The sequence below is a fragment of the Panicum hallii genome, chromosome 8 (genome assembly GCF_002211085.1).
Source record: "Panicum hallii strain FIL2 chromosome 8, PHallii_v3.1, whole genome shotgun sequence".
Lineage (NCBI taxonomy): Eukaryota > Viridiplantae > Streptophyta > Magnoliopsida > Poales > Poaceae > Panicum > Panicum hallii.
Genome location: NC_038049.1, coordinates 1,985,407 through 2,009,733, shown reverse-complemented (window position 1 = coordinate 2,009,733; position 24,327 = coordinate 1,985,407). Strand labels below are relative to the sequence as shown.

General features: G+C 50.4%; 1 protein-coding gene across 1 annotated transcript; it reads right to left on the bottom strand.

Moving 5' to 3' along the window:
* Positions 1-15,928: 15,928 nt before the first annotated feature.
* On the bottom strand, positions 15,929-18,717 carry LOC112901999 (heavy metal-associated isoprenylated plant protein 33-like). The gene is made up of 4 exons (XM_025970890.1): positions 18,636-18,717; positions 18,286-18,364; positions 18,022-18,097; positions 15,929-17,842 (listed from the first exon to the last, which is right to left on the bottom strand). Exons 2-4 carry the CDS (start codon positions 18,313-18,315, stop codon positions 16,443-16,445), a joined length of 1,506 nt encoding a protein of 501 aa, XP_025826675.1. The 5' UTR covers positions 18,316-18,364; positions 18,636-18,717; the 3' UTR covers positions 15,929-16,442.
* Between the last annotated feature and the right edge of the window lie 5,610 nt (positions 18,718-24,327).

Genomic DNA, 24,327 nt, shown 5'->3' with positions numbered 1-24,327 from the left:
CTTTGTGCACCGGAACGGAATGTAGCTCATCAAAGGCCCAACATCCGGTCGTGCAATCCGACACGGCCCGGGCCACCCTCGTAGCTCATCTGGCCCGGCTGCCGCTCACGCGGCGGCTTGAGAGTCTGCGGGCCGTCTCCTGAGCCCATCAACAGTTTCCTCCCACTTGCTCGCGCACGCGCAGTTTCAGTGTTCCATTCAGCTTCTGAATTTGCAGCCACAGCTCCCGAGTCCTGCCGTGTCCTGAGCCGGTGAGCTCTCTGAATGACGTCTGCAGGATGAAACTCGGGAACACGAGAAGAAAGGATACCAGCTTGTCTTGTGTCAGCTCGGTTGTGGGCGTCGAGCGCATGGGAGGGCAGCCTTTGACAATTGACACCCACGCACGCCACGCGCACAGGTGGCACTATAGAGCCGTTCAGGGCTTGGGCCACCGCACCCTACTCCCTACCCGAGGCGGCAGCGGCACTGCATCAGGCAGGCAGACGCCATGTGACCCTTGTCCTCCCTAGCTCCCTGCACAAATCCCTAGTAGCTGCTGCTGGCCGCCGCTGCTCCAGCAGGCAGCCAGCAGCCGACCAAAAACTCCTCGCTTTCCGACGAGCCACGAGCAGCAAGCCAGGCGCCCGCCGGCAAGGTAAACGCGTTTCTACTCCGGCGTGGCAACTCCGTCTCCCAGACCAGACCGGGCAGGCTCCTTCCACATCGAGGCCGCGGTGCGTGACCGCCGCCCTACATCGTGAACTCGCCGTCGTGAGAAGACAAACGCAGCGAGCGAGCCAGCGGCACTGCATCTGCCAGAGCAGTACACTACAGGATTCCTTTTCTCTACTCTACTCCGTAGCAGCAAGCACACGTCAGCATCTTTGACCATGCATGCATGCCGCCACTTTCCGAGTAGGAGTAGGAGTAGGAGTACGGAGCGCTGGCAGGCTGGTGCCCAACCAGGGAAAGAGATTCCTCCGGCCCGCGGATCCGCCGGCACGGACGCGACGTATCCAGCCACTACCGTCGGAGCCATTGGATGGATACTCTCTCTCTCTCTCTCGCTCTCACACGCACACGCCTCCGGACTCGCCGGGCATCCACGCATGGCCCGACATGTTTGTAAGCAACCGTTCTATGCTACGTCAAATTCCCTGCATCAGTCTACTACGTTATCCCGTTGTGTAAACAATAAATAAAAAGAAAAGCGTTCGAGCGAAAATCTGGTGCTCGCAGCGAGGCAGCAGGAGTCATACCGTTACACACCTCTGCACGGAATGGATGCAAGTATTCAGAGAGGAGCAGAGGAGGAGCTAGCTCGTAGCGTGGCAGTAGAGTGTCAAGTTCCTCCTCTTCTTTTCTTTTTTGTCGCAAGAAGATTCTTTCTCAAGGCCCAGACACCCACACATAGTGCACGAGAAAGCGAGGCGGCATGGTGATGTGAGCACGCACTCTGCACTTGATCACCTATCCCGTATCATCTTGGCAGCACTCTGGGATGATGCTCTCGTCTCCAAAGCGCCTTCCAAGCAGTTCGCTATAAACCTAAAGAAAGAAAAGGAAAAAAAGACAAAGGGCTCTCTCCTCCGCACGTGATCCGGCTTTCGCTTGCACACTTTGCTCAACCGGACCCCTCCCACACCGGCACCGACGAAAGGCCCTGGCTGGCAGCTCGCTCGTTGGCCGGTGGATGATGATGGACCGGGCGGCGCGGCGCGGCGCGGCTTCTCGTCAGGGCGCGCGCCCCGCCGGCGGACCTACCGGGCCGGCGGCGATGATCACCACGCACACCGCTGCGCCACTCATCATGCTCGCCACCGGCAGTGGGGTTCGTTCGCACTCACACCTCCCGGCCCTCACCGTGACTACTACTGTGAGCCGCGCGCCGTCCCCTGAGATCGACGGCCACGCGTCGCGTCGCAAGGCTGATCCATGGTTCGGAAAAACTTGCGGTAACCCCTCATGCAGAGGTCCAGTCTAGACGAAAACTCGCAAGGCGTTCCGTGTTTCCGCACGCTACGCCAAAACAGCAAATAGGAGCAAGCAATCTGAGACAAACCTCTAAGGGCACGTCGCAGATTACAGAAAGAAAGACGCGCTAAAAATGCGGGCGCGGCGCTGCGTGGGGTGGGGGAGGGTAAGAGACAAATGCCAGACGGGCCGTGGTAGGGCACGTCTCCGATCATTTTAAGATCTAAGATGCGCCTTAAAGTGGCTCGTCTCGCATTTGTTCCCACCTCAATGCGAGACGCGCCGTGGGAGGGCTTGTCTCCGATCATTTTATAAAGCCACAGAAAGTAATGAGAGACGCGCCTTACTAAGGCTCGTCGCGCATTAATTTCTGTGGCTTTATAAAAATCGCTGACAAGTAATGCGAGACGGGCCTTAATAAGGCTCGTCTCGCATTGATCGGGGGGGGGGGGTGGCGGTGGCGCGTCTGTAGCGTACAATACATATTACATGGAATCAATCCCTTGAAACCGAACGAACCGGCTTACATTACATTACATTAGTAAATCCAGCAATACATTACAATGTCTGAAATACAAATAATCTCACAATACATTACAATGTCTAGCTAAATCCAGCATTACAATGTCTAGCTAAATCCAGCAATTATTATTACATCGATATTAATTATTAGATAGATATTAAATCAGGCAATGGCGCTGGCTTACGAGCGCTAGCAGCTTCGCGAGCTGAATCACCGTCCTCCCCCTTGTAAACGTTGTTGTTCCCCGAGCCACAGCAGTTTAGGGTGACTGAACAGTCGCTGCAGGGGAGGCAGCCGCCGAAGCAGCTAAACAGCTTCGACCAGCTCGGAAATTTCATCCTGGGCCAGCTCGTGTTTCGTGGGTTTCGTGAGACAATAGAAATCGATAGAGTACTACCACTAAAGCAAACAAAGAGAAGCTTCCTCCGTGGGTTTGCTGATGCAGATTCAGGCAGAATGCGACGATTCCAACAAATACATTCAACAATGGGAGGTACCCGATCCTTATGCGCGGGGGATGTTGGTGGTGAAGGGCGTTGTGGTCCCGGTTCGCAGATCTGCGGCTGGTGGTGGAGAAGCCCGGGGATGTTGGTGGTGAAGGGAGCTGCGGTCCCCGTGCAGATCTGCGGCTGGTGGTGCAGAAGCCCGTTGGAGGAGGCGCCGCAGATCTGCCGGTGGCGACCGCTGTGATCTCCGAAGCGGTGCACTCCGGAGCGCGCGGTCTCGGAGGATGCGCCGAGGAGGGTGATGCCGAGCGCCGCGGTCTCCGGCACGCTGGGGAGGGGGATTTTGGCGGTGGCGAGGTCCTCGGTCTCCGGGACGCTGGGGAGGGGGATTTCAGCCGTGGTCATCTCGTTCAGCAGTACATCTCGTGACTATAATTTTCTTTCGATAAATAGCCGGGACGCGTCTCGCTTTATTTTACTGAGACAAATGGGAGACGCGTCACTGGAAGGCTCGTCTCAGATCATGAGATGGGAGACGAGCTTTTGGACGGAAACGTCTCAGATCATGAGGATGGGAGACGCGCAACTGCAAGGCTCGTCTCAGATCATGGCGTCTTGCATTTGTTCCCACCTCAGACAAGACCCGCCTGGGGGTCTGGAGACCGTCACTGGAAGGCTCGTCTCAGATCATCAGATGGGAGACGCGCCTTTGGACGGAACGTCTCAGATCATGAGGATGGGAGACGCGCGACTGCAAGGCTCGTCTCAGATCATGGGCGTCTTGCATTTGTTCCCACCTCAGACAAGACCCGCCTGGGGGTCTGGAGGTCCGAACAAGCTATCCGAACTTGCAGTCTGATACTTGGTGGTGCGGCTGGGTGGATCTGGGGGAAAGTGGTGCTGGCGATGTGCGGCTGGGTGGATCTGCCGCGGCGGCGGTGGAGATCTCGTGGGGAGCGTGTCGCGGCGGGGCTGGAGCACGATCGAGCCTCTTCTTGCTGTCGTGTGTCTGGGGGCAGTGGCAGGTAACTCCGATATGATATCGATTCTTTTGGTTCACCATGTAATAATTAAGTTCTAAGTTCAAACTTTATGGCTAGAATAGGGCATTATAACTTATGTTCGAAAATACACCAAGATTTTCATGATTGTCTTCAGACGTTAAGAGCATCTAATACTAAATAAATCCGAATAAATCATATAGCATGAAAAGTAAAGATGAAAATCTTAAAATATTTTTTCTAGCACATGATATCATGTCATTTGCCATCTAACAATATTTGAACTTAAACACTATTGTGCATGGCCCCAAACTATGAGAATCCTAACGTTTTGATTCATATTCTATATAGATGTCGTATCGGCGTTGGATGTATGGTCCACGCCTTTGCAAGATTTTATAGATGGTGTTGAAGCCTTCATTAAGAACGCGAAGAAAGATATGGGTGGACAATGGTATACAGTATCTCTATTGCCCATGCAAAATTGTAAAAATGAGAAGCGATATCTTCAAGAGCACGTGTTGAAATCACACTTGATCAAACGTGGATTCATGGAGGATTATCGATGTTGGAATAAACACGGTGAAGAAGGACTTAATGAAGCAGAGAGTAGGATTCCTATGTGGAGAGGGAGGTCCATAGTGTTGTCGAAGAAGAGGACGACGATGTGGATGAGGCGGATATACTAGGGTTGAGCAATGCCGACATCATGGAACAGGTAGTAATCAAACCCGGCCCCATAATAAAGCTTACAATTAGAATAATAAGGTCGTGCTAATATGACTTTTCATGTCTGGCTTGACAGGTTGATAACATAGAGGAGATGGTTTGCAATGCTGACAGACACGGCGACGATGAGTTAAAGGAGCCGAATTCGGAAAGTACAAGAGGATGATCGAAGACTCTAAGAAACCTTTCTATCCTGGTTGTGGATTGAAATACTCAAGGCTATTTGCGATGGTGAAGCTTTTCCAGTTGAAAGCAATCCACGGATGGAGTGATGGCAGTTTCAAGGAGTTGTTAGCACTCCTTAAGGACATGCTTCCACAAGGCAACACCGTCCCTGAGACCGTTTATGAGGCCAAACAGATTATCTGCCCGTTGGGATTGGAGGTGGAAAAGATCCATGCGTGCAAGAATGATTGCATTCTCTATCGTGGCTGGAATTATCAGGACCTTGAGAAGTGCCCTGTTTGTGGACTCGATCGATTCAACCGTAGAAAAGATGGTGGTGATGATGAGGACTGCAACAGAACAAAGGGCGGACCTAAAAAGGTGTTTTGGTACTTTCCAATTGTTCCACGATTGGTGCGCTGGTTTGCAAACAAAAAGGAGTCAGAATTGTTGCGATGGCACAAGGAGAAGCATAAGGTGGACGGGTTGATAAGACATCCTGCTGATGCCACACAATGGCGGAACATAGATTTGCGATATCCTAAATTTGCGGAAGATCCGAGGAATATTAGGATTGCAATGAGTACGGATGGCATGAACCCATTCATGAACAATAGCACACATAGCACCTGGCCAATTGTTCTGACGATATACAACCTTCCACCTTGGTTGTGTAACAAACGGAAGTACATTATGCTGTCGGGCTTGATACCGGGCCACATCAACCTGGTAATGACATCGACACTTATTTCAGTCCTTTGGTTGACGATCTGAAGTTGCTGTGGTGTGAAGGAGTGGAGGTCTGGGATGAGTACAAGCGTGAGTACTTTCAGCTTCGAGCCATTTTGTTCGCGACTATCAGTGACTCTCCAGCGGCACGGAACTTGTCCGGACAGAGCAAGAAAGTAGGTTGCGGGTGCCCACATTGTTTGAGAGAGACAGACTCTGAGTACTTGAGTGAGTCAAAAAAAATAGTGTACATGGGACATAGACGCTACCTTGGAATGAAACACCCGTTCCGGAACATGTGTGATCACTTCAACGGTAAGGCCGAGAAGAGGCGTCCTCCTCCGCATTTCTCAGGTCATGATGTCTACGAAATGGTTAAGAATGTCCATGTTGTCCTCGGTAAGCGGAAAGGAGAGAAGAAAGGCAAGAGGGGCAAGAAGGTCGTTGTTGAAGAAGATGACATGTGGAAGAAACAGTCGATTTTCTGGGAGCTACCGTATTGGAAGGACTTAGACATCCGTCACTCTATTGATGTGATGCACGTGGAGAAGAATGTCTGTGAGAGCCTTCTCGGCACATTGCTTAACATGGACGGAAAAACGAAAGATCACGCACATGCACGAGCTGATCTGAAGAAAATGAAAATTAGAGAACAGTTGTGGCTCAATGATGACTCCGTTAAAGGAATGGAGCTGCCCACATCATGCATCACCCTGTCAAAGAATGAGAAGAAGGAGTTTTGCGAGTTCTTGAAAAGTGTGAAAGTTCCAACTGGCTACTCAACCAACGTCTCGAAGCTTGTATCAATGCCTGATCTAAAGCTATCTCCCGGCATAAAGTCTCATGATTACCATGTATTGCTGACGCAGATGATTGCCGTAGGAATTTGGAATATCCTACCGGTCAATGTTCGGGAGGCTATTATGAACCTGTGCTTTTTCTTTAATGCAATTGGTCAAAAGGTTCTAAGTGAAGAAGATCTTGAGTCATTGGAAAAGAAGCACTATGAAACTTTGTGCGTTCTTGAGATGTATTTTCCACCTGCCTTTTTCGATATCAGCCTTCATTTCACGGGCCATCTTATCAAGGAGATAAAGCTACTTGGTCCTGTGTTCCTTCACCAGATGTATGCGTACGAGAGATTCAACGGCATCTTGAAGTCACTAGTAAGAAATCGAGCTTTCCCCGAGGGCAGCATGGTACAAGGATATTGTACAGAGGAAGCCATTGAGTGGGCTCTAAACTACGCTGACCCGAGTAACCCGGTTGGTGTTCCCAAGTCTCGTCATGAGGGGAGGCTCACAGGCACGGGGACGATCAGGAAGAAGGCTATAATTCCAGATCGAGATTTATTTCATAGGGCTCATTTCCACGTGTTGCAACAAATGGACATTGTGTCTGAGTACTTCGATGAGCACAAGGAGCTGTTGCTTAGAGAGAATCCTGTACACAGTGAATCATGGTTAGCAAAGGAACACATGAACAAATTCTGTGGTTGGCTCCGGAATCGAATTTCACGATCAGATACTCCTATAAGTGAACAACTCAAAATTTTGGCTCTTGGTCCTATATTCACCGTTATGACATACCAAGGGTATGACATAAATGGATACACGTTCTACACCGAACGACAAGATAAGAAAAGCATGTATCAGAATAGTGGTGTACGTGTTGATGCTTACGATGTTAACGGAGAGGACAAAACTGCGTACTATGGTCAAATACAAGAGATATGGGAGCTTGACTTTCACGGTTTTAAAATTGCTCTTTTCCGTTGCAATTGGGTTGATGCAAATAGAGGTGTACAAAAAGATAAGTACGGGTTCGTTAGTGTCGATCTTAGCCGTCACGGATACAAGACGGACCCTTTCGTCCTCGCACAACATGTGGCTCAAGTGTTCTATATTTCCGACACCACAAACAAAAGACTCAAGGTGGTTATACCTGGAAAACGGCGAATCGTCGGTGTTGAGAATGCGGTCGAGGAGGAAGAGTTCGATCAGTTTGATGAGATACCTCCTTTCGCCACCTCAATGATCAAGCCAAGAATACCATCGGCCAACGAAACTCCCTACTTGCGCAACGACCATAAAGAAAAAGTCAAGAATTTCAAAAAACCAAGGGAACAACGGAAAGTAGCAAAATGATTGGGCACACAATGTATATTAATTGTTCCTTTGTCAAGTAGGGGAATTGTGTGACTTTAATTGTTCCTTTGTGAAATATGATAATTGTGTGACATTAATTGTGCCTTTGTGAGATATGATAATGTGTGAATATTTGTGAAGTACGAATTCATATTTGTGAGATATGAATATGTGTGAATTTTCAGTTCCAGAACTGAACCATTCAGTTCTGAAACTGAACAAATACAGGCAACCATTTATGCGAGACGAGCGTTACCTAAGGCTCATCGCTCATTATTATATGAGCGACGCGCCATAGGTAACAAACGTCGCGCATTCCCTATGGCAGGAGCATGTCAAGAACACTTGCGCATTCCCACGCGCGCCTGATCCGGCAACCAGCTAGGGGGCATCAAAGGCGAGACGCGCGTTACCTACGGCTCGTCGCGCATATCATACCTCAATGCGCGACGAGCCGTAGGTAACGCGCGTCGCGCATACCTCAATGCGCGACGAGCCGTAGGTAACGCGCGTCGCGCATACAGCAATGCGCGACGAGCTGTAGGTAACGCGCGTCTCGCCTTTGCCCCCTAACTGGTTGCCGGATCAGGCGCGCGTTGGGAGGGGATTTTGTCCGACCTCGCCAACGCAAGGCGAGTGCGTCCAGCTTATAACCTTGGGCGGTCTTCGCCGTTTCGAAATTACGATACATGTACCTTTGAGCCGCTGTGTCCTCTCTTTGCCCATGCTGGCGTTGTGGGTCTGGGGCCCGAGGGCTCCCTTTGCCGGTCGAACCCGTTCAATCTGTTCGTGGTACCCAGCGGGTTGAGCCCGGTGGCCCCGGACCCCCAACCGGGGGTTAACTTTTTTTTTGTTTTCTCTCTTTAAGGGGGTCCGGGCAGAACCTCCTCCGGGCGGAAAACACTTGTGCCTAAGAGAGACAACAAAAAAAAGTTAAACCCCGCGGTTGGGGGTCCGGGGCCACCGGGCTCAACCCGCTGGGTACCACGAACAGATTGAACGGGTTCGACCGGCAAGGGAGCCCTCGGGCCCCAGACCCACACCGCCAGCATGGGCAAAGAGAGGAAACTGCGGCTCAAAGGTACATGTATTGTAAATTCAAAACGGCGAAGACCGCCCAAGCTTATAAGCTGGACGTACTCGCCTTGCGTTGGCGAGGTGGGACAAAATCCCCTCCCAACGCGCGCCTGATCAGGCAACCATCTCGGGGGCATCAAAGGCGAGACGCGCGTTACCTACGGCTCGTCGCGCATATCATTATGAGCGACGAGCGGTAGGTAACGCGCGTCGCGCATAAGACCACGAACGGGTGAGACCTCGGGGCCGTCCCACAACAATGCGCGACGAGCCGTGGGTACCGCGCATCGCGCATTCCCCGGTATCTGCAATTATTTTTCCGGTTCTATAAGGGGGTCCGGGCAGATCCTCCTCCGGGCGGAAAACACTTGTGCCTAAGAGAGACAACAAAAAAAAGTTACACCCCGCGGTTAGGGGTCCGGGGCCACCGGGCTCAACCCGCTGGGTACCACGAACAGATTGAACGGGTTCGACCGGCAAGGGAGCCCTCGGGCCCCAGACCCACACCGCCAGCATGGGCAAAGAGAGGAAACTGCGGCTCATAGGTACATGTATTGTAAATTCGAAACGGCGAAGACCGCCCAAGCTTATAAGCTGGACGTACTCGCCTTGCGTTGGCGAGGTGGGACAAAATCCCCTCCCAACGCGCGCCTGATCAGGCAACCATCTCGGGGGCATCAAAGGCGAGACGCGCGTTAACTACGGCGCGTCGCGCATATCATCATGCGCGACGCGCCGTAGGTAAAGCGCGTCGCGCATAAGGAAACAGATTGAACGGTTGAGCCCTCGGGGCCCAGTCCCACACCAATGCGCGACGTGCCGTGGGTACCGCTCGTCGCGCATTGCCCGGTTAGAACGTGCCGCTCGGCCTTCTTGGGACTTAGGTCAAATTTTCAAATCGTGCACACCCGTTCTCTGCTCCCCGCCGCCGCGCCGTCCTCTCGCGCCGCCCGTCGTCGTTGAGCCAGACCGTCACTCCCTCGCGGCCGTCGTCCCCGGCCCCGCAGCGCCGCTCCGCGCTATCGGCGCCCCCCGGGCCCGAGCTCCCGTCCCCCCGAGTGCCGCCGCCGTCGAGCCTTCCCCGAGCCGTCGCGCCGTCGTCCCCGGCCCCGCGGCGCCGCCCCAAGCCACCGTAGCGTCGTCCACTGCCGCCGTAGGTGAGCTTTCCCCCTTTCTAATTAGTCAGTGTTCATACCCTACATATGGATGTATGAGGCAAGAAACATCTTCCATGGACACACATAGTATGTTTTGCTACACAGAATTGAAAACAAATCAAATTATCAAGAGCAAAAAGAGACCAACCTAGCCAAATAAAAAAAAAAGAGCGGTTAATGACCAAAGATTAAGTCATATATTTCAAAAAATGGAGATTACTTTGCGAGAATATGTATCACTAAAGCATTAAGCATGTCTAGGCCTAGGTATGGGATTCATGCGGTTACTCTATGGTTGTATCTGATTCGGAGCGTTTACTATCTGTTTTTTTTTCTTTCTCATGTAGCACGATGTCCAGTGGTCCGGACAGTGTGCAGCAAGCTGCAGGCGGTGAGGACAGTGTGCAGCAACCTACAGATGACAGAGCATCATCAGGACGGCCGGCACGGTCACAGTCAGGAGCTAGCACGTCTGGTGCTGGCAGAAAGAAAAGGTCACAGACAAAGTGGCCATCAGATGTGAAAAGTTGTGGCCGGCTCAATTCTGAGGCAGCACCCGAAGACCCGTCAATCTTGGTGAGATTAGCACGGGTTTGTGGCCTCACTGCCCGGCAAAGGGTGCCACTCACCTTGGAACATTTCGATGACTTGTCTTGGGACGACAAAAAGAGAATCTTCGAAAACAATATTCAACCCTATGTTGAATATCCGATAGAGTTGCACGATAAGGCTACGAAACATGCTATGAAGATCATCTCTAAAGCCTGGAGGAGCTACAAGAACAAGTAAAGTGTTGTCACTTACTATTGTCATTTACTAACATTTTTTCATTATCTACTGTCACTTATGCAGATTTATTGTTTTGTCGTGCAGGCTTTTAAAGTGTTGGAAGAAGAAAGAGAACCCTTTTGACAAGTATGCGGACTTGACCAAAGAAGCCTGGGACGAGCTTGTTGAAAAGTGGAATACTCCCGAGTTCCAACAGTCAAGTGAGTATTTTCGGGGTCTCCGAGCGCGGAACGAGCTTAACCACCACCTTGGCTCAGCGGGATATGCTGGAAAGCAACGCAAGTGGGAGCAGGAGGATGAGATGCTGGCAGAGAGGGGCATTGAGAATCCCTATGAATCGTTTGAGGGACGGCTGGCACCATTTATGCGTGCTAGGTCAAAGCTCACGGAGGATGGCAATATCAATTTCTACAGCACGAGCGCTGAGGAAGTTGCTCAAAGGGCTTTGATGGAGAGCAGCCAAGGTTCAAATGAAGGAGTGAGGGAGTTTGATGCGCTCACCAGGGCTTTGGGAACCCGTGAGCAACGGGGCCGTGTCCGTGGTGTTTCCAGTCAGTTGACCTGGAAGGAGGGGTTCCCTGAACACAAAGGCAGATACCGGAAGCGGACTCGAGACTTCTCATCAAAGGTTGACATAGATGAGATCAAAAAGCAGGTGAAGATGGAGATGTTTGGAGAGCTGAAGACCATCTTCGAGTCTCAGGGATTGTCATTCCCTGATATGCCGGGGAGTACGATGAGTGAAGGGAGAAGGGACAGCTTCGCTTGTACTGCAGCGGGTGCTTCTCAGAGTAGAGGGACAGAGAGGGCAATTGTGCCTACATCAGTGGAGCCGGATACGATAGATGGCTTGGCTCGTCCGACCCGATGCAGTCTTCTCGTGCAGCTGGTCGGAGATTCATCTTTCATGGAGGTCGGGAACGGGCTTGTGTATCCCGGTATGTCCCAGCTTGAAGGTGTCCAGGTCAGTGCATTGGTCTTTGCCTCTCTTTTCTTTTCTCCTATTTCTTTTTGTTTTTTTCTTTTGGTATGTACAACTTGCTTGAGATTTAAAGGCTTTGTTGTTGTTGTTGATGTTGTTGCAGGTCAGGGCTGATTGTGCTGTGGTCAAGATTGACTACGTGCATGAGTTTGCTAAAAATATCAAGCTGGAGGTGCCACCAGATGACATGACCACCACTTTGCGGGATGCAGTTGCGAGAAGGGTTCAGTGGCGGAGAGCTGGTATTCATATTGATCCAGCAGATGCAGATTCAGTACCGACCAGTCAACCTCAGCCACAGAGTGCTGCAGTGCCACCGACGTTTTCTGAGCCATGCCCACAGCTGCCGGATACACGGGAATCGTTATCGGAACCGCATCCTCCTGTCCCTACTCAGCCTTAGGTTACCCCCCCTCCACCTGTTCCGACAGAGCCAGCTACCGCTCCCAAGAAGCCAAGCAAGGCTAATCCTGTGAGGAAGAAGCAGAGTAGGCCGATGGCGACGAAGCGGGAGATCTCAGAGGGTAAGAAAAAGGTGGAGCGGATAAAACAACCGGTCACAAGGGCTTACACTTCTGAGAATCCAAAGTACAGGGTTGGAAAGGCCTTGCTTAGTGTCTCTGAGCTTCGGGCAGCAGGTCAATATTGTCTGGACCTGCACAACTACTACATGCAAAATGTCAATCAAGCCGAGGAAATCATGGTGTCATTCGAAGAGCGGCACTTTCTGCAGCTTGAGGGCAACGGCAACATCTTTATTGTTGCCTGGAGCGATTTGTTCGACCTTTTCAACCTCGACGCTTTGGATCTTTCTCTCATTCGGTGCTTTGCATTGTAAGTCGATTAAGACTTGTTTCCATTTCAATGCATTTGATATACGTTCAACAATTTAAGTCGTTTCTATTTCAATTCATATGGATCGTGTAGGCACATGCAACAAGAGACAAGGCGTCGAACCGGAAAGAAGTGTGGGTACATTGACCCACAGCTGATGACGGTGATATTTATGAATTCAGATAGAGATAGCTTGGTCAGGTGCGCACATGCAACAATTAAACTTGTTTTCATTTCAACTTGTAGCCACATGTAGTCACTTGTTTCCATTTAACACATGTAACCGCTTGTTTCCATTTCAACTTGGTTAGGTACATGGTGAAGTGCATGCGAGTACATGCTGACAAGGAGCACATTGTGGTGCCGTACAACCCAGGCAACCATTGGGTTACACTCATCATCAATGTCAGGAGCAAGCAAGTCTTCTACCTTGACTCGAGCATTCCATCAGATGAGTCGGGCGCGCCTCAGATACGTGATTATTCTCTAGTCATCTCAATCCTTGACGAGTAAGTTTGTTGTTTGCTTTAGTTTTTTATCATTTGCCCATTTCAGAAGCATTTGTAATATAACATCCGGATGTCTGTGTTTAGGTCTCTTGACAGGCATCTTAGGGCCAAAGAAGGATACAAAGAGCAACGTCAAGCTGCGTTTACACATCACACCGCGTGGACGGTAACTACTATAACTAAATCGCTTTACTATTACGATGTTTTCTTGGTTCTAAGTGTCGCAAAATGCTAATTTCTATCTATCTTTGACATGTAGTGCACATGGCAACCCTCGGGTAACTCATGTGGGTTCTATGTTTACCACAACATGCTTCTAGTTGCAGAGAAACCGGATTTCACGGTAAGAATTATCACGTGTTATAATTAAAAAATATCTGTCTTCATCTTGTATTCTAACTGCTTGTAATTATATTTCGAAGGACGAAGATGATTATTTCAATCAAACGACGCTTGGTAACGTGAAGGATATCCGAGAGAGGCTAGCGGGATTCCTCATGATGGAGGTGGTCAACACAAAGGGGGAGTTCCATCCACGATAGCACGGCAGGCGACATTGAGCTAGATTGAGAGACTTGCTTTGCATGTACTCTATTGTTCTTATCGATCATTGTTGCTAATTGATTGTACATGTGTTATATAATACCATCTTTCCTTGTGTGTATCGCACTGTGTGAATTGTATGGATGCGTGCGATGATTGCGGTGAATTCTGTGAATTGAAATCTTTTGCAGGTATTTGATTGCACCTGCCAAATCCTGGCTAGTTCCAGGATGCAGCTGGGGAAAAAAAAGACCCCTGTTGGAGGTAGACTAATGCAAGACGCGCCTCGCTTAGGCCGCGACTCTCAATAGGCTCCCAGGAGCGCCTGTGTGAAGCCAAGGCGAGACGTGCCCTTAGTGAGGCGCATCTCGCATCTGTGACTAATGCGAGACCCGCCTAGCCTAGAGCGCGTCTCGCATTTGGCTCCCAGAGGCGCCTGTGTGAAGCCAAGGCGAGACGCGCCGTAAGTAAGGCGCGTCTCCCATCTGTGACAGATGCGAGACCCGCCTAGCCTAGAGCGCGTCTCTCATTTGGCTCCCAGGGGCGCCTTTGTGAAGCCAAGGCGAGACGCGCCGTAAGGAAGGCGCGTCTCCCATCTGTGACTAATGCGAGACCCGCCTAGCCTAGAGCCCGTCTCTCATTTGGCTCCCAGGGGCGCCTGTGTGAAGCCAAGGCGAGACGTGCCGTAAGGAAGGCACGTCTCCCATCTTTGACTAATGCGAGACCCGCCTAAACAAGAGCGCGTCTCGCATTTGGCTCCCAGGGAAGCCTGTGTGAAGCCAAGGAGAGACGCGCCGTAATTGAGGCGCGTCTTGCATTTTGGTAATCTGAGACGCGCGTGAGGCTCGTCTCAGATTACTTTTTAATCTGCGACGCGGTAATGCGGGACGCGACCCCTGCGCGTCTAGCATTTTGCCTAGGGCGCGTCTCAGATTAGGGCTTCTGGCGTAGTGGCAGTGCAGTAATCGTCTGCACGGGACGCACGCATCAGATTCAGGACCAGGTTTTCGCGTGCACTCTTTGCACAGCGCGCGAGCACGTACCATCAGCCGTCTCAAGTAGGTCGTATTCGTAGTGGTCATCCTCCTCGCCAAGGAATACAAGAAAAGAAAAGGGAGGGAAGGAAGACATGCGTGGCCGGATGGATATCCTTCGAAGCAATCAGACCAAACCAACAACCCCTCTCCCCTCCGCAATGATTCAGCGCAACACCCCCCAAAACATGGCCCTGAACTTGGTTTCCTTGCCCCACTTTGGGTGCTACTAGAGTAGTAATAGTAGCAAGGACACCAGCACTGCTTCCGAACAGCTTTGGCTTTGGAGAGGAACAAGAAAGCTCTTGCCTACTACACTCAGCTTGGACAAGACTCATTTCGCGTTGTTGTTAAAAGGAAAAAAAAAAAAGAGGAGCAGCCTGCCTGCCCAATCTCCGATCGAGCTCCTCCCTCCATGTCCATGATGGCACCCACGAGCCCAGGTCCCCGGCGCGGCGTTGTTAATTAGCCCTAATCCCAGGAGGAGGGCGCCATCATTGCTGCTGCCGGTCTCTGCTTGATCCCGGTGGATGGGGCGGGACCCCAAGCGGACGAGGCGCCCCGGTACGATTACGGGGACGGATCCATCCGCAGCTCGCGACACCCGGCGCCGAATCTCGAGCACCGCCGAGTTTACGAAAACATTACCACTATGCGATGATGCGCGGTTGGATGGATTAACCGTCTACTCTGCTCCTCCCGAGATATACTTAGTCCACTAAACAAATGGTAACCCTGTCCTCGTAAGGTACTCTACTCTGTCTATTTCAGAACCACCAAAGAAATCTCTCCTCTCTCTCCCTCTCTCTCTCTCAGAATCAGCAGGGGAGGTGCGGTAAAAGTTGAGACCTGCAGCTGCAGCTTCTTCAGAGCTTGTCCGCCCTCGTTTCTGCAAAGGTTTTATTTTTGCTGGGGGTAGTTGGGCAGGCCCGGGATGGATCGATCCATCAATTATCACTGCCGCAATCCTGGCGCGAGCCAGCCAGCAGGCCTGAACGTGCACAGCTGCTAGTCTGCTACTGCTGCTGCTAGGAGACAGCCATATCTATCTCTGCTCTGTGTTCTCTCTCGCCTTGCCCCATCAATAATGTGGGTGCGGGGAGACGCAAGGGCGCAAGGCCATGTTGGCCAAATTTTTAACTTCTTTTTTTTAAAAGAAAGAACAAATTTTAATTTTAATCCGCAGCAGCAGCCTGCAGCTCCCCCCCCCCTGTTCCTCCACTCGCGAAGACCCACCACCACCTCCATTGCTGCCACCACCACAATCTCCTCACACCATTGTCATACCATCCTGCTCTCACGTCAAGTAGTCAAGGCCAGCACAAAGGCAAAGGCACTAGAAGAGTTGACAGCCAGCATTCCGCTAGCTAGCATGTCGAAGATAGAGAGAAGAGACGCAGCTCGAGCACAGCACACTATGTTTTGCGCATTCTTCTACCATGCCTTGCCATCACACACATGGGATAGAGCACCACCACCTTCTTGAGCTACTATTGATAGAGCACCACCATCTCTTATGACCACTATTGATAATTACTATACCTACCTTCCCGTTCAAGGAAGTTGCTTTTTTTGTTCAAAGGAAGAGGAGAGTGAAAATAAACTAGAAAAGAAAAAGGAGATGGGAAAAGAAAAGGGGGAGATTCTAGCTGCTGGTACTAGCTAGCTTCTCATGTATACTGAGTACTGACCGACCGATCCAGGTTGTTATTTCGACCATGGTGACGACGCTGACCGACGGCCACCTGTGACCTTCCGGTTGGTTCACTTCGTCCGAAGCATCAGCAGGAGGAAGCTTTGGCAGGCGCCGGCGACCTTGCCTCACATCACCGAGCAGCTGTTGGTGGGGTTCTCGTCGCTGAACATGTTGTCATGCGGGTGCGGCGTAGGGTAGTACGCCGGCGGCGGGTAGGGCATCGCCGGCCGGCCGTACCCGTACCCGTACCCCGTCGGCGGGTACCCGGCGCCGCCGTGGCCATGGCCATTCATCATCATCTGCGGCGGCTGCTGCTGCTGCATCATGGCCATGTACTGCTGCTGTTGCTGCGCCATGGGGTTCCCGGCCGCCGGCACCATCTCCGGTCCCGACGGCATGCCGCCGCCCGGGTAGAACCCAGCCCCAGGCATCATGCCGCCGGCCGGCATGCCGTGGACCGCGCCACTGCCGCCGCCCGGCTGCATGCCATTGCCACCCATGTGGGGGTGGCCCATCGGCATGCCGCCCATGGGCCCGCCGCCCATCTGGCCCATACCGGGGAAACCGGCGCCGCCCATCATGTTCGGCGGCCTCATCATCATCATGCCCGGCTGCTGCGGCGGCGGCATGCCGCCCATCATCGGGCCGCCGCCCTTCTTGGCCTGGCCAAGCTGGTTCCCACCGCCTGGGGCGCCGCCCTTGCCGTTCTGCGGCGGCTGCGCGCCGCCACCGTTCTTGCCGTGGCCGCCTCCGCCACCCTGGTTCTGCTTCGCGCCGGAGTCCTTGCCGCCGTTGTTGGCGTTCCCCTTGATCTGCACCGGGATCTCGTTGCCGCCGCCGCCTTTCTTGCCACCATTGCCGCCGCCGTGGCCACCCTTCTTGTCGCCCCCGCCGGCGGCCGGCGGCATGGCCATAGGCTTCATCATCATTTTGGGATCGTCGTAAATGTCGTCGAGGCCGTCGTCCTCGAAGTCCTCGTCGTCGAAGTCGTCGAACTCATCATCGAACTCGCTGCCGTCGTCCCCGAACTCGTCATCCTCGGAAACGTTGAACCTGACAGCCTTGGGGTCCTTCGCCGGCGGCGCGGCCGCCGGGAACGGCATCTTGCCGCCCATGCCCATGAGCTGGGGAGGAAGCTTCATCCCCTTCATCTGCATCTGCTGTTGCAGTTGCTGCAGTTGCTGAAGCTGCTGCGGAGTCGGCTGCGGCATCGCCATCTTTGCATCTTTCGCGCCGCCGCCGCCACCCCCGCCGTTTCCAGCGCCCGCTCCACCCTTAGGCTGGCCCTTGCCGCCGGCATCCTTCGGCTGCTGACCCTTGCCGCCGGCATCCTTCTGCTGCTGGCCCTTGCCACCGCCGCCAAGCTGCAGCTTCTGAAGCTGGCTTACCACGCCAGGCGCCTTGCCGCCCCACAGCTGAGCGGGCTTGCCGGCCCTGTTCAGCTTCCTGATGACGGTGTCTGGATCCATCAGGCCAGACACCGTCACCTTCCCCTGCTCTGCATCTATGCTGCTCTGGTACACACCTACATGTCAATCCAGCACATTTCTCTTAGGAAAAAACAAGCCTTTTTTTACAATTAACAGGTGAACAATCCATCGTTTCTGTTGAGGGGAAGAACAAAGTAGCACAGAACATACCCTGGCGAACACAGCTGAATGGAAATAAAAACAAGCAATTTGAGATTTTAAAAGTCTTTCTTACCATCAATCTTGTGGAGGATCTTCTTGACCTTCTTCTCGCACCCATCACAGTGGATGTTTACTTTTAACACGCAGATCTGGGGGCAAACAGAAAAAAAAAGAGGTTACCGAAATATATTAACGGCCGTAGGAGTCAAGTCAAGACATGCACGTTGAGATGAAATCAGGCTGGCTTTGTGATTAAAACCGCAGCAGACACAAGAAGGAACATGAACATGGAATGTGTGTGAGCTGCTTGAGTTGAGAAGATGCAGAACAAACTCACTTGAACCTTGAGCGTATCCTCCTTGCTCATCCTGACCACCTCAAACGATGCAGCCTCCAATGACACAAGAGGATCAGATCTGGTATATGAGAGCACCCAAATCAGGGAGAGAAGAACAAGAACGGCAGCAACCGGCAAACACTTCTCATCTCTTAGTCAGTGAGGGGGAGAGAGAGAGGGAGGGAGGTGCCTTCTCGTTGGAGAGAAGGTACTTAAATGGCTTGCAGGAAATATTAAGCGCCTGCAGTGTGGTCCAGAGAAAAAGATGGAGGGTAGGAGGAAGAAGAGACTCCCTCTCCCTCTTCTCTATCTACCAACAGAGCTAAGCACATGGAGGAGTCTCTTCTTACCCTTTTTATTTTTCCCTGAGGTCGCCTTTGGTTGGACCCCTGGAAGCTGAAGCCTTTCCTTTGTTCTTAAGATTGTGAAATGGTGCTCTGCAAAAGACTAGCCAGGGGAGGGGCGGTTAAATAGGCTTTGTCATTTGTCAGGATGTACATGAAGGTTTTGAGAACGTGAAGTACCATGCTTACCAATGTCGGTTTCCGTTTTCTTTTTCAAAGTTGCAATTTTATACTAGATGACCTGCGCTGTTGTTACTACTTATTAACATTGCTTAATACACACTGCAGTTGTACATGGTACAAAGATATTAAACTGGGGACAAGTAATTTATGATGGAGGAAGCATCAGTAGCAACTGTCTTCACCAAACAGCACAAAAGATGCTAAATTGTTTGGTTAGTTGCAATGGTTAGAATGTAGGAGATGGTGGAAATACAGTTGCAGCAAGGTCGGTGTCCGTAGTTGGTTATAGCTGTACTATACTGACATCCAAGAAGCATAAAGGAATGGCAAGAGAAAATAGCAAGACATGAATGGAAGACACAGACTACTGAAGCTCCGGCCTGAACTTCTCAAAATGCTGTGGAAAAGAAAGAAATTTCATGGACAGGAGACAGTTGAAAACGTGCTGCCTCAGGCATTTCAGACTATACAGATGCAGTCTTTTGCTGAAGTCCCATACGAGCAGTCAATTAGACACCTTAAGCGCACTGCAGCCAGCACAGCATGGGACATCTTAAGCTGCTGGTGCGTCATCCTGTACGGGTTGTACATGGACACATGCTCATGTTTTAAACAGCAGGTGTAGTCCGATGCTTGCAGACTGAATTTGCACTCTGGCAATGGTATTTGTATTGCCAGATGGTATCTACAACCTAGCTTCCATGAATTTAATATCACTGGTAGATAGAAAATAAAAACAGAATTTCCTGTCTAGTTGCTCTTAGACTACTAAACTAATATTCAGTATCATTGCAGAAGACATTTCTAAGAACACTAACCACATCTTTAGAGAGTCAATTAAATTAAATTTAGAGAGTAAAAGTTTTCACAGTATGCCTGAGCACAAAGTATATTAGTCCCTGGATGCCCTAGAGCTTGCTATGTAATGAAAAGAAAGGGACAGAAGAAAGCAATTAATAAATTGGTTTCTTAGTCCGACGTTTTTCAATTACAAATGGACATATATTTTGGCTTTTTTGTTCAGTAAAAGTGTTATAAGTATTTTCTCGACAGTCATACTTGTCTCTTACTCATGCTATTTTTTTTTTCTTTGCATAGAGGACTGTATGCACTTAGTGAGTCAGTGATGTATATATGTTTTGCTCTCTTTTACCATTTTGCAAGCAAACATTCTGGAGTCATCACGACCTTAAATAATTCACTGTCCAAGCATCACTTTGCATGAAAGACTGCAGCACATTCGTATGTTCAGAGTTCACTGTCCAAGCATCATTTTGCAGGAGATTTTGTTTTGTCATTTGAGCATACGGAACCCAACAAATAAACATTCAGAATCCATCCAATAATCATTCATGCATTCCGCATTCGTTTTTCAGTTTAACTTGGAGAACTTCTGAAACGTTCTGTACATCTCATATTAGAAACTAAGTTCTCGTTAAACAGGAAAATCGAAATTCATTGGTCGGCGGTGCAGCGGACTTTGACAGCATTGTTCCATAGCGAGGAAATATATGCAGAGTTCGGTTTTACTTGCTTCAAAAAATTATAATACAGTCAAAGCTGATAATGTTGATGGACAAAAGCTGTTGGTAGCATTCGTAGACAAGACTAGCAGTCTGAACAAATAATCAGAAACTGCAAATGAGTATGCAGCATGTGTTTAGGTAACTGAACTAAAATTTGCAAGATTACTTATAACTAATTTAGCATGCGGTTAGATAATCAGAAATTCTTCACAAGTAAATTTAAAAGCCTAACTACTGAGCTGCACAACAGATGTTTCTCCTTCGTAACTGATGTCATATAACTTCGTATGCTATAAAGTTGCCGTGATTTATCTGTGATGGTCTAGGTTTGGTCATATTTCGAACCATATTCGGTAACAGTATTCAGAGTAATGGCAGTATGGGAATTCAGAGCAATTGAGCAATCTCGGAATTGCAGCAATTATGAAGCTTTCATGTACTTGCGCCCGGCTTAATATATGCTCCAGCAGTATACAGATACACCAGATCGAATTGATAACTTTCTGAATTGTGATGGGAAATCAGTAAGTCCAGCATGCTACTAAATATACATCCAACAGTCCAGTCGGCTCAGATGCAGTCATACATACTACGCATCGGCCCGTGGAGAAGCAACAGGCGACGGGCGCGCGCTGGGCCCAGCCACGGCGAGCCCCGAGCAGAGGAGGAAGCCAGACGCCGCGGGCGCCGCCGCCGTGCCGGCCGCTGGGCCGCGGGCGCCCCCGTCCAGTAATGCGGCGGCCAGCGAGGACGCCTCCTCTGTTCCGTTCGTAGCCGCCGCGCGTCCCGCCAGTTGCAGAACGCGCTCGCTCGCGCATGTGCTCGCCGTCAAGCTCCGGCATGCCATCACGGAGCTGGCCGTTCGGCAGAACAGAGAGGATTCGACGAGGCCGCCCGGGACGCGCGGGGTTGACGCCGCCGGAGCTCTCCTCTTCGGACGCGCGGCTTCTCGACTCGCCACGGCGACACAGCGCCGCGTCCGCGCCGTGCCGGCCGCGTGCGCCGGCGTCCGCGACCGACCAGAGGTGGACGGTATTCCATTTACCGTCCGGGCTTGAGTGATTTTGAGCCGTAGGATGGGACCTGTGCGGCTGGGATTGGCCTTCTCGAGCTGGAGTGGGAGCGTTGGTTTGGGCCGCGCCAAGTGAAGGCCCAGTTCCCCGAGCCCATCAACCTCGTTGAGGCCCGTAGCCTGGGGCCTGCAGCGTCGCTGGTTGGTTTCTCCGGCGCTCGCCGCCGGCGCCCGTCGGCAGGGATGGCCGGTGCACAGCTTCTGTAAGCGTAGAGAAACAGAGCAGCACTGCAGGTTGTCCTTCGAAGGCGACGGCCGGCGATCCATGACTGAGCTGAGGCAGCCATTACAGCAAATGGTGGTGGCAGCGGCGGACATCCATACAGCAGGAGGTCTGTGGTATGCATATTGTCAGGAGTCAGGAGATGCTATCAGGTGCGTGTGTGCTGTAGCATTGCTAATAAAGCGGCTCCAAGCCTCCAAGGGTCGATGGAGGGCTCCGGCTCCTCCTGGCTCTGTGAGAGGGAGGAGAGAGGAGAAAAAAAACTAGCTCCGATGAACAGTGCTTTATCAGGAGGAGCCGGAGCCCTCCTGGAAAGCTCTTAATCAAGTTTCAGCTTTGTATTCGGCTCCTCCCCTTGGGATCATGTAGTGTGTATTCAGCTCCTATGACGATCCAAATATAATCCGGCAAAACGAGAGGCAAAATTCTGCCAACAACAAAGCTGAACACGCAGACACTGAACACACAGACACAGTTGACGAGCCAAGACAATTGGTGCACAACAACCGACTACGGCAGGAAAATTTGCGGCAGCTATCTCTACAACTAAAAAAACTCAGATGGCGAAACTTTCTTCGGTAGAAAATTAATGCACACCAATTATTTATAAAATATCCAGTATGCAGTCTTTACGTGTGATAAAATATCCAATATGCTATTTTTATTGTAGGCACTCAGAATGCATCAAATTGGAGGCTACAAGCCTTTGATCCTAAGGAGGTCAAGAGGCAGAGGGATAACTCTAGAGCTGCATTAATTTCTGATGAACGTCGGAATGAATTGAACAAGAGATGTTGTGAGTCGTACAGCACGAAGAAAGGGCAAACATTCATATTTATGCATATCAGGTTGGATGATGTTTGATGTCATTTATGGGGAGTGCTTTCCTTTTTGTTACTTCATGTGCACATCAGTCTTATTTTATAATTATTAGGTCTGCTGCTAGGTTTTGCAAAGTTATAGGATGGCTTCCAGGTTTTGTTAGCTCATTTATGAAACGTGTCCTTGAATTGTGGTACACCAAAACAGTGGTTTTGCATGCTCATTCAGTGACTTTGTTAATTACATGTTGTTTCTATTGTCCGGAAAGTATGCCTGTATGGCACTTTTTTGGGAACCTGCTAATTGTGGGAAGTCTTTTGCTTTGAATCAGTGAAAAAAGATATTGGACCTGGAATAGAGAGGGGAGATCAACAGACAAGCCACGTTGTGACTTGCTCAAGGTAAGTCACTGATTCTCCCTACCTCCCTCCCTCTTTCTAAGCAATGATTACTCAAAATCTATGCAACAGTGACATCCATCCTTTTGCAGATGTTAGAGCTGGTAGAGCGGCTGCCTGGATGAAGGTAGTACGGGAGCTCTGGCAGAAGGCAGGGAAGGTGGATCCGGCATGGCGCAACTCGGAGCGGAGGAGGACAGGGCGGAATGGAATGGATCCGATGTGGCGGTGCGGTGCGAGGCGCATGGAGAGGTTGGGCGACACAGAGGAGGCCGCTTCTGCTGGCCCCGGGCGAGCTCGAGCCCTAGCGATCTCTGTTCGCTGAATTTACCTCAGGTTTCTCTCTCCTTCAATCCGTCTCAGCACCCAGCTAATATCTCTCATGCCATGTGTGCTTGTATTACTTCACACGAATGGTGTATGAAACGAATCCTCTTTGATAAAATGCAGAAAATGAAAAGCTTGGTACAGTATGCAACTGCAAGTAGAAAACCATACTCTTCATACATTGGAACTACACTATACGCTTTAGGCACGAAGATGCTAACATGCCTACAGTTTTGACAAACCGGGCAGGATTATGCATATGCCCAGTTTTGAAAGGGAGAAATATATTGTTCTTGATGGATAAATGAATGGTGGCTATGATTAATTCTTTCCAGGGCCACCAGATTCTACCTACAACATATTGTGTTTCCTTTACCCTGCATATTGTGTTTGGTCCATTGAGTTAAACCAGTTCAGGGCTACATGTATGTTAAAGCATTAAGAAATAGCTACTTTCTTACACCTTTGTTGATAATTAATGTTTGAGCCTCATTCTCATGGTGCTTTTGCTAATCAGCTTGGTTAATCAGTTAAAGATGAATGCAATGAAGGCTAAGATCCCCATTTACATGGGGTGTTGTAACTCTCAACTTCGGTTATTTATTAATTTTGTTCTTATATCTGTTCTAACAGTTGTTTGGCAGCTATATGGAGCCTCATCCAGTGAAAACTGTTGCTAAGGGTTTGAAGAGGTACTGGAAGGAAATTGTGATCTCATCTTTGAGGGTACAAGTGGAAGGCACAGACAATAAGCAACACTCTTTGAAGAAATGTGGCAAGCTTCTGAAGCAACAATATGTACAGTTGAAATTTGCAAATAAGTTTTGACTTTCAGCAATACCCTGAAGAAACCTAGCTAAATTTAACCACAAATTTTATGAACAATGGTATTAACTAGGCTGCATTTGATCAGGCACAACTGCACAATCCTTTAAACAAAGTATTTCTGTTAGTGTTGTGATTATTAGAAAAATGGATGGTCACTCTAGCGCAACAAAATCAACGACATGAGCTCTTCTGTCCACCTAACCTGAGCAGTAGCACATGGGCGACAACGACCCGACGATGGTCTTTGAAGTGCGACCAGCATGCAAGGGTCTCAGGTATATCCTGTACCTCTGTCTGCAATGTAGGTGGTGTGCTTCCA